The 14413-nt window shown below is 39.4% G+C and overlaps 2 protein-coding genes across 4 annotated transcripts in view; both read left to right on the top strand.

The window, feature by feature from the left end:
- HRH1 (histamine receptor H1) overlaps positions 1-8533 on the top strand; it is a 21955-nt gene extending 13422 nt beyond the window's left edge. Inside the window, exons 2-4 of one of the 2 annotated variants that reach the window (XM_032995854.2) lie at positions 318-438; positions 902-1060; positions 2531-8533. In XM_032995854.2, the coding sequence (XP_032851745.1) occupies positions 2648-4075 (1428 nt within the window). In that variant the 5' untranslated portion in view covers positions 318-438; positions 902-1060; positions 2531-2647 and the 3' untranslated portion in view covers positions 4076-8533. The remainder of the gene's footprint in view (positions 1-317; positions 439-901; positions 1061-2530) is intronic. The other variant, XM_032995856.2, reaches the window with a different exon arrangement.
- Positions 8534-12807: 4274 nt separating this feature from the next.
- Positions 12808-14413, top strand: part of ATG7 (autophagy related 7) — a 118561-nt gene continuing 116955 nt past the window's right edge. For both annotated transcript variants that reach the window (XM_042807029.1, XM_042807030.1), the window contains exons 1-2: positions 12808-12844; positions 13147-13237. The gene's annotated coding sequence lies outside the window, so the exon portion shown is untranslated. The remainder of the gene's footprint in view (positions 12845-13146; positions 13238-14413) is intronic.

The raw sequence follows: 14413 nt of genomic DNA on the forward strand, positions 1-14413 counted from the left end.
CTAATCAGATACCTTTCTTTGCTGTTATTCTTTCTGTTGAAGACTCACTTCAGGTTGCCTTCTCTCCCTTTATTTTGCCATAAATTTAAATAAAAATATGTGGGGGTAAGGATCAGTCATTTCTTTATGAGGCCCTTGAAGCAATTAACATCAACTTCTTGATTTGACCATGCCCCATATACTTAACTCCAGCTGAGAGGTTACAGTGTATAGCTGTGGAAAGAAAGACAATGACAGACTGGGATATAACCATTTCCCATCACCAGACACGTTGGTTTAGGATCCATGGAGTAATTTCTGTTCTCGTTCTCAAACAGGAGATGCTTGAGGCCTCTCTGATCTTCTGACATCTGTGACTAGCTGTCACTGAAGAACATGACAGAACCTGAAGGCTGTACAGAATTACAGAATACAGCTCTTGAGCTCATACCCCACAGTGTACGTATTTTCTCTGCCTATGGATGTTATTGCTATCAAGCACACATCTTTCATAATACCAGGCACTTGTAAGTAAAGCTTAAGAAAGAAGGACCTTGACCTCTTGTAAGAAACACAAACATTTTAGTTTCAACCCTGATTACTGGAATAAGGAAGAGAGAAAGTTAGCATGAAATACTGAATTAATTGGATTATTTAATTTCAATATGAAATATCGAATAATGAATAATCTATTGCATTGTATTGTTTTGCACGTTTGGAATAACAAGGATGAGAAATCCCATAGGTATCTCAGTGTTAGTTGTGTAAATACTTTGAGCTAATATGTCTGCAGTCTCAGTTTCCTGCCTCACTGCTTTAAGAGATTTACCAGAACATAAACTCAGAGAAACGCTATAAGAGAAAAATGGCAGAAAATGTATATTATCCTCACAGACATTTTTCTTATATATCCTGGAGACAGAATTGATCAACTGATCATATGCTTCAAGACTTAAAATATTATTAACTATTTTTTGGACTTGATATCAACTCATGAAGTGAGCAGTTGGGAAGTAGAAGATACCAAAGGCAGAGAGAATTTCTAGATAATGGAATAGCATATCTACTCAACTTTCAAAAGGTACTTTTCTTACCTCTACATTCCCTCCCTTCCTTTCCCCTTTTATTGCCCATATTTGAGTTACTGTGCTTTTGTTAGAAAATGAAATAACATGTTTTATAATTAAGGCCTATGATCTTGATATATAACCTCTATGTTCACCAGTGCAGTGTGCACCTAACGCAGTTGTTTCCCAACGCAGATCAAGTCACCATAAAGCTACACACCACTATGTCTGTACAAACGAAATCTGCCACTCTATGATAGCACCTGCAAAATATTATGCAAATGTGGTCCACTGTAAAATAGGTTTTGTATACGCCATGGTGAGTGTTTAGTAGGTTGTCCTGGGTTTTTTTAACTGCAGTGCATGTACTGGAATTCCTAGGCACACTAATCATTGGGATATAGAAGATTTTAAAGAATTTTCCTTCTGAAGGCGCTACACATGGCTCATGCCAAAATTCTAAGCAAATAAAGATAGCTCATTTATTAAGGATTAATTATAAATTAAAAATAGATATAAAAAATAAATACAAAAAAATATTTTGTAGCCATAAAGGGAAGGTTTGCTATGTGTTCAGTCTCAACTCCTCTTATTTCCAGTTTCCTTTCCACATTAACCCAGCAAACAGCAACAGCAAGAATGCAGGAGTGACGTGGCTTCTCTGAGTTTGTAGGCACCTGAATGACTAGTAAACTTCAGCCTAAAAGACTGTGTATTTATTTATATAGGTGTGAGAGGTTGCAAGACGCTTATTAATCCTGAAAAATCCTAGTATTTTTCCCGAGTTTTTATTTGTTTGCATTTGAAATGAAATAGGGCTGTTATCTTTAAATTGGGTAGAAAGAGATTACTCATTACCTGTAATCTGAAGAACTGCCTACCAGTGAAAACGCAGCCACTGGCTGCAACCTTAGAAGTTATTTGAGACTCCCTATCAGCTAAAGGTGTACACTGGCTGCAGTCTTTCTATTGTTTGGAATAGCTTGTCACTTGACCTCATATGATACCCTATTATTGGTGGATAATTAAATCCAGCTATTGTATTCTGAAAATATTAGATGTAGTTTGTAAATAATCACTAGTTTGTTTAAAACTATTTAATACAAAACATGTTAATTTGCTTTCTCTTAACACACTTTAAATTGGTTTCCCAATATGTAGTGTATATTATGGCTCATGATCAACTATTTAATGAGATATAATAAATTAAACCAGTGAGGACTGAAATTTCTTCTACAGATTTTGGGGTCAGAATTATATGAAGCCCCATGAAACACCTCTGCAAACCATTTTGGATTGGTTCATGGAGCTTGCTCCAGTACTTTTCATAGAACACATCTTAAATTACCCATATGTAAAATGTTGTGAAAATACATTATTGAGGAAAGTCCTAAAAGGGACAATGCTAATCTGAAGCACAGATGAGTTTTATTTTTTTATTTTAGTACCCTGGTGATTGAGCATATTTCTTTTCTTTTCTATAGTTCTGGAAATAAAAATCACAAAGCAGTCCAACACGTTTTCATCCAGGAGTGTAAACCAAGACTGAATTTCCAAGGCCTGGACATCTCTGATATTCATTCTGTGTTCTTGTGCAAAAGATGTCAAAAAACACATCAGAGAGCTCAACTAACCCTCACTCAGCTCTTCTAGGTCTGTTCTTGGGAAGCATTTCACTGACCACTGTTGTCATGAATATATTAGTACTATGTGCCGTGAAAACTGAAAAGAAGCTGCAAACAGTTGGCAATTTATACATTGTCAGCCTCTCTATTGCAGATCTTATAGTTGGTGCAGCTGTTATGCCCCTGAATATTGTTTATCTCCTAAGTCCTGTGTGGACTCTAGGCTTACCAGTGTGTTTGTTCTGGCTGTCCATGGATTATGTGGCCAGTACTGCATCCATTTTCAATCTCTTCATCCTGTGCATTGACCGTTATCGTTCAGTTCAGCAACCACTGAAATATCTCAAGTATAGAACAAAAATGAGAGCATCGCTAATGATTTTGGGGGTTTGGTTGCTCTCCTTCATGTGGGTCATTCCAATCCTAGGATGGCACGTATTTGCTAACAATGGGGAAAGGAAAGTAAAGGAAAACAAGTGTGAAACTGAATTCTCCAAAGTCACCTGGTTTAAAGTGTTAACAGCCATTGTTAATTTCTATCTACCCTCCATCATGATGTTATGGTTCTACTATAAAATATTCAGAGCTGTTCGAAAACACTGCCGACACCGAGAGCTTATCAATGGATCATATCGGTCTTTCTCAGAAAAAACTCCCACACATCATAGGAAGACAAAGGACGAGCAAAATACTTGCCTCCAAAAGCAAATCGTAGATGAGAACACCCCTCCCAAAGATGAACAAAGCTCCCCTCAGCCCAAAAATATGGAGGCAGAGCTTAATTTCAGTAATCCTGACAAGTCTTCAAAGGCATTCGTTAGCAAGAGGAATAGGAAAGACCTGAAATGGAGCTGTTTTCCTCTCACCAATGCTCGGTGTGAGCCAGGCCTGGATAAAGCAGGAAAGAAGTGTGTGTGCGTAACAAAAGAGAACAAAAATGAAGAGGAGGCTTGCTCACAAGACAGTGATTTAAGTGATGGATCAGACAACCATACTTTCACAGAGGAAATACGCTGTAGAGAGCACCCCAGTCCTAAGCCTGAAAAAGCCTGCAGTCCTCAGGAAGAGACTCGGAACGGTGATTTCAGAGGACTGACTTACCTGAGGAAAACCTGGCAAAGTCTGCATACCCATTCCAAAAGGCGCATTGAAGGACTGCATGGGAACAGGGAAAGGAAAGCAGCTAAGCAGTTAGGGGTCATAATGGTAGCCTTTATACTGTGCTGGATTCCCTATTTCGTATTATTTATGGTAATAGCTTTCCATGGCCATGAACAGTTTTCGAAATTACACATGTTCACTATATGGCTTGGGTATGTGAACTCCACTTTAAATCCATTCCTGTATCCTCTTTGTAACCAGAATTTCAAGAAGACATTCAAAAAGATCCTTCACATTCACTGATACTAGTCTGAATTTTTTTGAGCTAAAAAGCAGCTCAAGAGTCCAACCAAACAAAATGTTCCAGTTTCAAAGACGAACACCATGGGTAAAGTAGAAGACTTCAGAAAACTGTAACTTGTACGAGTGTTAGTAAAAGTGGGAAATGTACATTTAACAGCTTTAACACATCTGAAGAAGAAATAATTCAGATGAGGAATCTGAAAAACTCAGGGGCAATCTCAGAACTGTTACAGTGTTGTACACATTTTACAATTTGAGATTACCTCTTTCATCAAGTAGAATTAAAACTGGAGATACAAAGATAGATCTTCAGTGATTATAAATCGCAGCTACAGGAAAGGAATAAATAGAATAATGTTTATGCGATTGGCCAAATATATTTTTCTCTTTCGACTTACTCCATTAAACACAGGAACACACTGCTTGTGAAGTAAGATCTGCAAGTGGAGGTACTTTGCACAAAGAAGCTTCAACTGTTTTAAAAAAATCTGCCCTATTTATTTATAGCTTCCCTCAAATTATAAAATTTTTTTAAATGTTAAGTCATATTGTAACCTACTGTACCTCTTTCATATCATGCTTGCTTCATTTGTACCCGTACATGTTAACTTCACTGAAAAAAAAAAAGTATTTTTATGTCCTAGAAATTTTGCTAAGACTTTCCATACTCAATGCCCTATCATGATCTATTCAAGAAGGGTATGCTGTTCTTTCTAGACTTATGGAATATAGTTGGTTATAGACTACACATATTTTCTTCTTCCTACAAGTTGACAAATAACCTAAGCATGCACTGGCAATATTAATCCATGTATCCTTTCCTTGTAGTAGGCAAACTCTTATTAATACAATGAGGCAAACTCACGAGGAACAACTCAAGCTTGAAAAACTGAAAATAAAATACATGAAGTATGTTTACCTTTTCTATCCTTTATATTTAATTGCATTTTATAAACCATGCTGTAAATGCTGTAAAATATTTCAGGAGAAACACACAATAGTAGAATACTCTAGGTTGGAAGGGATCTCAGGAGGACATCTAAGTACAACCTACAAGTCAAAGCTGGCTGGCTTTGACATTACATCATGTTGCTCAGGGTCTTGTCCACAACAAGCACCTGTAAAAGCAGCTTCATCTGGAAAAGGTGTGAGGCAGCCTCGACAGAGAAGTTTGCCGCTAAGGTTCACTCTACCAACTTGGAGCGTTCACTTGCTCAGCCATTGATTTAGCTGTTTCTAAGTACTAATTCTCAAAAACAGACATACTCTGTTATACAGCAGGAATCAATCCCCTCTTCTTAAATGCAGTCAGGTGTAGATTTGTTCCCAAAAGAAGAAGACCTAGTTCCTCAGCAAAAAAATACATAGTGGCATGTATTGCATGAACTAACTTATCAGGAAGCTTACAACTTCACAAAATAAAACCCAAAATAAAACCCAAAAAAGAATATACAGACTGGGCAGCAGGGAGGTGAATTGAGGCAGAGTAGATCTGGGGCCCTGTATTAACCGAATATCTCAAGACGGCGTACCGCCTTGTTAGAGGCACACCAGTAAAGCATTCATTCCTATTCTTCTGCTAAGGAACTCAGAGAAACATTTGGAGCAGACACTGTGGAGTATGTTTTTAAGAAGGAATCCCAGAACCATATAACTTCAACAGCTAAAGTCACATTTGCATGTAATATGTTGAGTTTATGCGAGTCTTTTCCATACACTTTGGGAAGGATGATGAGGAAGGCATCCTGAAGGTTCAATATAAAAAGAATGTCCCCCCATTCATTTTGTTGTGGTGATGAATTTACCACTTCCTGAATGCTTTCTTGCTTCTGAAATTGCTTGGTTAGCTTAACAACCAAGATCTGATGGAACTGGAACTCCTTCAGTTGAGTACTGTCAAGAGTTTGGCGGGATGAGTTAAAGGGATGTTCTGTGTAATATCTTTATTATATCAGAAGCGAAAAATGGCAGTTTAATGATCGGAGAAATTCTGAATTCTATGTTCTTAATTAATTATCTTGAGCTACTTAGAGACCCTCTGTGCCACGTGTGCCTACTTCATAAAGTGAATATGATAAGCCTTACAGTGACAATGCAACACTTAGGATAATGTTTGCATGATGTTCAGAATTTTTTTATATAATACACTAATTAAATGCAAAGTATTAGTATCCTCTGTCAGTTTTATCTCTCTGAATTAAACACCTGAATGGAAGTAGCTGTATTTAAAGTATTCAATATTAAATGAAGCCTTAATATATCTGCATTTTAATAAATTGGAAAAATGTGTTAAAGGAATAAACTTATATTCAGTCTATTTCAATGTATTATACAAGGTTCAGAGATTAGTTGACTTCGATCTCTAGCATGCAGGAAAAACTGCAATTAGGGGACTCAAAACTAGGAGAAAAAAAAGGCAAAATACAGAGACAGAATATATAAGCAGCAAAAATAATTCCAGAATTTGGGCAACTTTTTCACTGCAGGAGCAGCATCTCCACAAGTAATAAAATACGCCTTCTTTTGGACTACAGAGCAGCATCTTCTGACACATGTGCTCTAATCCAATGGCCTTTCACAAAGAATTGCTCTGATTCATGGCCATTATGATTTTTTTTCTATTGTGATATGCAACAGCAATTCTAGCCAAAACGGATGGTAATTTTAGGTGATGCCTGAGGAAATAAAAAAGCAGCACACTAAGTCAGCGACAGTTATTAGTGTACACCCCTGAAACGTGCTCACCCAAGGGCTAGAGTTATCAAGAAGTCTACCCTCTTGATCAAGACAGTTGCCTTTTCTGACTTTACAATGTATTAATACATGAAACAGCAACCTAAACAAAATCACTGAAAATTGGTCTAAAAATTATGATGGCTATAACAAAGAATACATCTGGTATAATTAAACATTCAAACACAGAACACCTAAACCTAGGCAAATAAAGCTGCCTGAATGTTTTTTATCTCCATTTTTATCCATAATCTTAGTGTAACTGTGTTAATAATAAAGACAAGCAAAGTTGTCACAGTGGGTTTCTCTGATGTGATAGCTGTAATAGATAATAATAAAACAGGAAAATGGGATACTGCCTATTTTAAACTTCTCATGAGCAAGGTACCTAACAGGATTTATCAGTTTATTTTGTGGAACAGGCAATTCAGATGGCTCTGGATGAAAGAGAAGCAGAGGAAAGAACATTAGGGTAAGGAATGGAGAAGCCTACTACCACGTGGGGCCAAGCCTCAAGAGAAAATTCCAGGTGTGGTTTCTTGTAAAATATTTTCAAAATTTTCCAGTTAATAAACAAGGTCAGAGGACACACAGTTTTAAGACAACATAATAAATTCATTGGAATCTCCTGGACTGGAGTTCTGCTTTGATTAAGGTGTGGTGAGAACCATCAACCCCGCTTTTAAGAGCCAGAAAGATATTCTCATATTTTTTTCTGTGTCAGTGGTGACATCTGCTGGGTAATGAGAAGAATTCTGAACTTCTGCATCAAATACTGTGTATCATGCAGGTTTATTAAAGGAGGGGTGCAATTAGGAAGTGGATTCTGCCATCTAGTGCATGTTTCTTTTCCCATAATGTTTTCAGGAAATGTGTCACTCAATAAAGGAAACATGAGTGTATGTGCAGGTTTTGGCTTCATTCCATCATCTGAAAGGACTCCATTACATTAGGTGTGAGACCACTTTGTGACACACTTTGTGAGAGCAAAATAAATGAGAATAAATGAAAGATTCACTTTAAAAATGTATTTCTAATCCTAAAATATTAATATAGGAGCACTGTAGACACCTCTGAATAGTTCTAGAGGAGGTCCTGGCTTCTGTAGACTGCTGTCTCAGGATGAGCCTCCTAACTTAGCTGGGATGGCTTAAGTTCCTAAAGATGAGGTGTGAGAAGATACTTGAAAGTTTCAGTGTGTGCATTCTCTCCACCAGAATGAGAATTTGTTCATTTGGAAATGCCATTTAAATAGTATGCATACACACTCACTTTTGTTGATTCATTAAGTATGTCCTGGTTTTGGCTGGGATAGAGCTAGTTTTCCTTCTTAGTAGCTAGAATAGTGATGTGTTTTGGATTCACTATGGGATTTGGTATAAGAAGAATGTTGATAATACACTGATTTTTTTAGCTGTTGGTAAAAAATCAAGGGCTTTTCAACTTCCCATGTCCTGCTAGTGTGCAGATACACAAGAAGCTGGGAGGGAGCACAGCCAGAGCAATGGACACCAATAGAGCAATGGAATATTTCATATCACATAACGATATGCTCAGCATATAGATGAAGGCTGGCCAGGAAGCTGGGGCTCTTTCTCTTCTGGGACTGTGGGTTTGGGGTTTTCCCTCCTCTGTGATCGGTAGCTGGGAACAGGCTGGGCATCGGTTAGCAGGTGGTGAGCAATCACACTGTGCATAATTAATTTGTCTTTCCTATTATTATTGTTGTCGTATTATTATTATTATTATTATTATTATTATTATTATTATTATTATTATTATTATTATTATTATTATTATTTCATTTTATCTCCTTTTATTTCAATTATTAAACTGTTTTTATTTCAACCTATGAGTGTCCTTACCTTTATTCTTCCAATTCTCCCCCTCACCCCCCAGGGTAGTGGAGGGTGAGCAAGTGGCTGTGTGTTGTTTGGCTGCCAGCTGGGTTTATACCACAACAAAGTACAATCCCAAATTATTCATTTTCATCAAATTACTTGTCTGTTGAAGAATTAGAAGATAAAAAGAACAATTAATGTTAACACTGTGTGAGAAATAGCTCATGAAAATAGTTTACCCTCCCGGTACCAAATTCCAAATTATCTTTAAAAATGGTACATACCTGACACAGAAATGAACAATTTCTACATGGGCATCTTACAATCTAAAATAGAAATATAAAAAATCAAATGTGAGATGTACAGTCTATGCATGCACAGAGACATGAGCACACATACTAGGCTACAACACAATTGTAATTTGAGATCCCCACCAGTTAAAAAGTGTAAGATATCCCACTGAAAGGGATGTACATTTGTGTATAATAATGGTTAAAACCATACTGACATCTGGTAAGATGTCATTAACATCTTATAACATTTCCATTTGAAACAATATTTGTATCCCTTACAATTTCCTTTTTTTTACCAAGGTATCTTCTGTTTAAACTCTGATATGTTTCAAATAAATTATGTCTTAAAAGAAATATACAGCACCCATTGCTATACATTGGCACCGTGTAATTAAAATGAATGCCTATTGTGTAATTAAATTGAATGCCTTGAGGAAAAGCAAATGCCTTTTGATCAGGCATAACTTACTCTTCAAAAACAACAGTCAGACCTGGGAACTGAACTCAGGTCTCCAACCTGGCAATGTAATTTCCTCCTTCACGAGATAAGAATAATCCCTCAGCTCAGTTCTTTGAGGAGTAGCAATTGTTTCTCTGTATCACAGCCAAGTGCTTGTAGGAGAGGTACCTGCCTGTGCCAGGAAAATTAGTGATGGTGCTCACAGAAGTCTGTCAACATGGCAAGTGCAAGATGATACCTTATACTCCTACCGTACTCCTCCCATACTCCATACTCCTGCCTATTCCACTATTGATTTAGGTATTCGTTGCTACAACAGACTTTTAATTCTGCAGTGTCCAGCTCTTGCAGCAGTAACAAATGTACAGCACAGAACTAGGTTACTTTTGACAGTACTTTTTGTAATTGAAATGGTAGAATAATTCTCCCAGGTTCTGCTTGTATTCTGTGGTCATGTTGTCCTGCTTTCAGTGGAAATAAAGTTAATTTTCTTCCCAGTAGCTGGTACAGTGCTGTGTTTTGGATTCAGTGTGAGAATAATGTTGATAACACACTGATGTTTTACTTGTTGCTAAGTAGTGCTTATCCTAAGTCAATGGTTTTTCAGTTTCCCATGCTCTGACAGCGAGCAGCTGTGCAAGAACCTGGGAGGGAGCGTGGCCAGAAGAGCTGACCGCAGCTAGCCCAAAGGCTGTTCCATACCATAGGATGCCATGCTCAGCATAGAAACTGGAGGGAGTGAGCCAGGAAAGGCTGGTCGCTGCTCGGGCATTGGTCAGCAGGTGGCAAGCAATTGCATTGTGCAGCACTTGTCTTTTCTTAGGTTTTATTTCTCTTTTTGTTATGTGAATTTTCATTACAATTATTATAGCTATTATTCTATTATCTTCTGTTTTATTTATTAATCTGTTCTTAACCCACAAGTTTTACTTTTTTTTCCAACTCTCCTCCCCATCTCACTGGAAGCGGGGAGGAGTGAGTGAGCAGTTGCGTGGTGCTTAAGTGCTGGCTGGGGTTAAACCACAACACATGTTCACTGAGACTGTTGTATAAAATTCACTTAAATCCTTAAATGTAAAGCCCTATATAAACCTAAATAAATATTATTTTTATTAAAACTTATAACAGAATCTGAACTAAATAGTTCTGAGAAGTCATCTTCTCCAAAACATGTTGAATCCATATTCCCTAAGAATGGATGAGTTTGAATCCGTTTCTATTTTACTCTCATCTTCAATTCCAGGATGATTTTCTCCTGCTGCAAGATTTTGCTTGGGGAAATTGAAAGTCCTACCTATGGAAATACGTGCCAAAACCACCCAACAGATTTATTCCCTGTTTTTAAAGGACTGTTTTCTAGTTGATTACTATTCTCATGCTTATACAGACACTTGTATTTGCTGACAGGAAGATCTCACAAGGTAAACCATACCTGCAACAGTCAGTCAACTCCAGCATAAACCTCAGGTTAATTTTGTTATGGTCACTTTCTTGAAGATCCAAGGCACAGAGAACTTTGAAACTGCCTTCTTCTTACATCGTAAGAATTCACTGCGGTGTGCTTGTATGTATACATCAGCAGTTTCATGTGTAAATCTCAAATTTATTCCCCTGTCAACTAGTCTGTATAAAAACAGATAGTCCAAGTCTGCAAGCCTACCCGATGTATGTCCCATTTCCCCGAAGCTACAACTGTTGTGCAGGAATCTGACTCCTAGGGTCTGCTTTCTTTCTGGGTGTGACATGTCTAGTTGAGATGATATGGGGATGTGGGCTCACAGAGGAGAGTCCCTCTGCCCTGTACTGGTATTATTTCTCATGACCTATGTTATGCGCTGACAGCTGTTTCATAGTTATATGGAGACTGGGTAAGAACATTCCAGCTATTTTGATGGGATGTCATCAATGTTCCCTTTATACTCCATGTAAAAAGAGAGTACAAAGACCAAAAAGTGATAAAATCTTTTCCAGCCCTGGGGAAATAAACTGCAGAACTGAGTTATGAAGTATTCAATGGAGTACAGGTGATCCCAATACTAATAAAGTGAGTGGCATAGTGGCATGCACAATAAGGAATTGTAGAATTTTACTGATGTAACGCAATTAGATTCAAGGTATAGCATCTACAGCACACTTCCCAAGTTTGTACTAATTTGTTTTATTTGTGAAATTCCCAGAAGGTCTATTTGGCCCACGTTCCACAGCAAGGTTCTCTATCCAAACATCAGCTCTAAATTTAAAAGATAGCAATTTCAATTTTTTCCCTAATGCTGCCTGAACAATTGTCTTTATGTGACCTTACCCATGCTTATCTAATGGCTGCTTTTCCTCTGAGGCTTACTCACAATTTTGCTGGCAGTTTCTGCAATACAGGCATTAACTGCAGTATTGTGTGCTCCAAAACTGAAGGCAGCTCTGGCAAATTTGTTTTTCCTGATAGGTAAGTGAGGTAAACTCTCTAAAGAGGTAATGTTTGTTTTGTAAAAAAAAATATACTTTGTTTTGCATTCTAGATCTGCAAAAGTCAGTATAGACTCATTAAAAAATGTAGGTTGGAAGGGACTTCTGGATGCCATCTAGTCCAACCTCCGGCTCAAAACAGAGCTAACAGCAAAGTTAGATCATGTTGCTCAGAGGCTTGTGCAGTCAAGTCCCCAATGATGGAGAATACAAAGTCTCTCTGGGAACCTGTTCCAGTGCTTAACCAGACACATTAGGTACTTTTTTCTCTATATATTCATTTGAAATTTTCATTGACAGGTGCCCTTTTCCTTCCTGTTTATTGCTATGCGTCTCTGGGAATATGTCTCAAATCTTCTCCACTCTGGGTTACGTGGCATTTCCCTTAAATCCCCTTCAGCCTTGTGTGCCCCACACGAAGCAAACCCAGCTCTCCCAGCCTCTCACGCCCTATGCTCCAGCCCCCAGACCATTTTAGTGACCCTCCGCTGGCCCCGTGTCCGTGTCTGATCTCTCTCGTACCGGGGAAGGGAAGTTGGAGGGGGACACTCCCACTGCAGCCTGGCGAGGAGCGGGAATCGGTGACAGCCCGCAGCCGTGGGGATGCGCCTCTCCCTCACGCTGGCTCCCCGAATACATTTTTACCACAACATCAGGCCCGCGCTCAGACTCGAGCACCGTCGTGCGGATTCACGCAGCAGCCGCCGCCACGCCGGCGGCAAAGGCGGGTTTTTAGCTCACGCCACTTCGTTTCTCCCCGGTGCCAAGGAGCGGGGAAAAGCGCCTCCCCCGCAGCCGCCCGGTTTTTCACCCACTCGTGACGCGCGGCTGCGAGGACGCCGCGCTCGGGGCCCGCCGGGCGCCGCCGCACACACCCGGGGGCGGAGCAACAAGCGACCGCCGGTCACGTGCCCGAGGCGGGATGACGCCATTTCGCCGTGCCCAGCGCGGGCCATGCAGGAAGTAAAGAGCGGCGCGGTGGGTGAGCGGGCCGCGCGCGTGCCGGTGGCGCTCGCGCGGCGCTGAGGGCGGCCCGGTGTGTTCTCCCCCCCGCACCCCCTCAGTGTCCCGGGGCCCCGGGTCTCTGGGGCCGGCTGCCCGGGGCGGGAGAGCCCTGGCGGTGGGGCGGGCGGTGCGGGCGGGCGGGGCGGCCGGTGTGAGGAGCCGGCGGCGGACCCGGCGGCGGGGCGGGTGTGCGAGGCAGGTTGGGTGCAGGAGCCAAGGGCCGCCCTTTTGTGACCGGTGATGTTGTTAAAGCAAACTCTCCTTGCCCCCCCCAAATAGGCTTGGTAACGGATATTAGCCAAGCAGCGGCTTTTCTGAAATTGCAAGGGTAGGAAATAGCGATTTCCGCTGTCACCTAGGGATAGAGGAGGTAAGATCGTCAAAATACTCAATTCTGGACCACAGAATAAAAAGTTCTGTAAAAAGGCTGTAGCTTTTAGGGGATTATGTGAATTTAGTTTAAAAACCTGTAGCTTCATGATAGTTTTAAATGCTGTTAAACTGCCAGTCATGCTTTTACAACAGATTAATTTTGTCTGTTAAGGGGAAGGCAGATATCAAAAAACCTGGTGTGTTTTTCACTTAATATATTCCTCCATTGGATCAGTTTTAAATGCCTGCACATTTAAGAATAAATGCTAGAACTTAGACTGGTGATAGTGCATCTATACTACAGGTTATCCTTGCTGATTACACTTGTGAAATTTCCTTTTGGTCACAGAAAATAGGCCTGTCTGAAGCATACTGGTAAATCTTTTCACTTCAAGCACATGTTTCAACGGGACCTTTTTGAAACACAGGGTTTGTTCCACACTTAAAGTTTTGGATTTATTTATTTATATTCTTCTAGTGACTGTTATTACTATTAGAGGCTGTACATGAATTTCTGTATGCAAGTTCTACAAAATGTATGCATTTCATCTTTTATTTCAGTATTGTAAAATCTGTTGTACAGATTCACCTTGGTTTACTGATCTTGCATTAAGAAAGCATGTAAATGAATATTTACTTCCAAGTACATTAAAGAATATCTTCAAAAGTGTCAGTACATCAGGGGTGGATGTATATGCTTCTCTGTTTGCATGTGCATGCCATAGTGAAGCCCACTGGTTTTATTCCTTCAGTTTTACCATAACTGTTCAGGTACAGTGATACTGAAAATGAGTTAAAATTCATTCCCAGTGGAAAATTTTGGGCTGGTGTTTTCAGTGTATGTTACTCAAGTACGGCTAGGTACTGTCAGCTGGCCTCTTGGTCATTTAAAATATTTGACAATACACTTTAGTGTTGGGTATGTCATATACTTAACTAGGGGGACAGGGAAGTAAAATGAAGACTTTACCTGTTTGAAAAGTTAAAAAAAGACCTGAACAAAATTCAGAATGAGTAAACTTTTAGTTACAATGGAGCTTGTCTGGCAAGGAAAGTATCAACTTTATGTTGCTTTTTGTTATTCTTTTATTTTTTTTAAAGTATTAAGTAATACCTTCCCAAGCTTCTGAAAAAAAGGGGATAGGGGATTTAATGGATTAATATCGACTAGGCA

The sequence above is a fragment of the Tyto alba genome, unplaced genomic scaffold (genome assembly GCF_018691265.1).
Source record: "Tyto alba isolate M040663 unplaced genomic scaffold, T.alba_DEE_v4.0 Super-Scaffold_49, whole genome shotgun sequence".
Classification (NCBI taxonomy): Eukaryota; Metazoa; Chordata; class Aves; order Strigiformes; family Tytonidae; genus Tyto; species Tyto alba.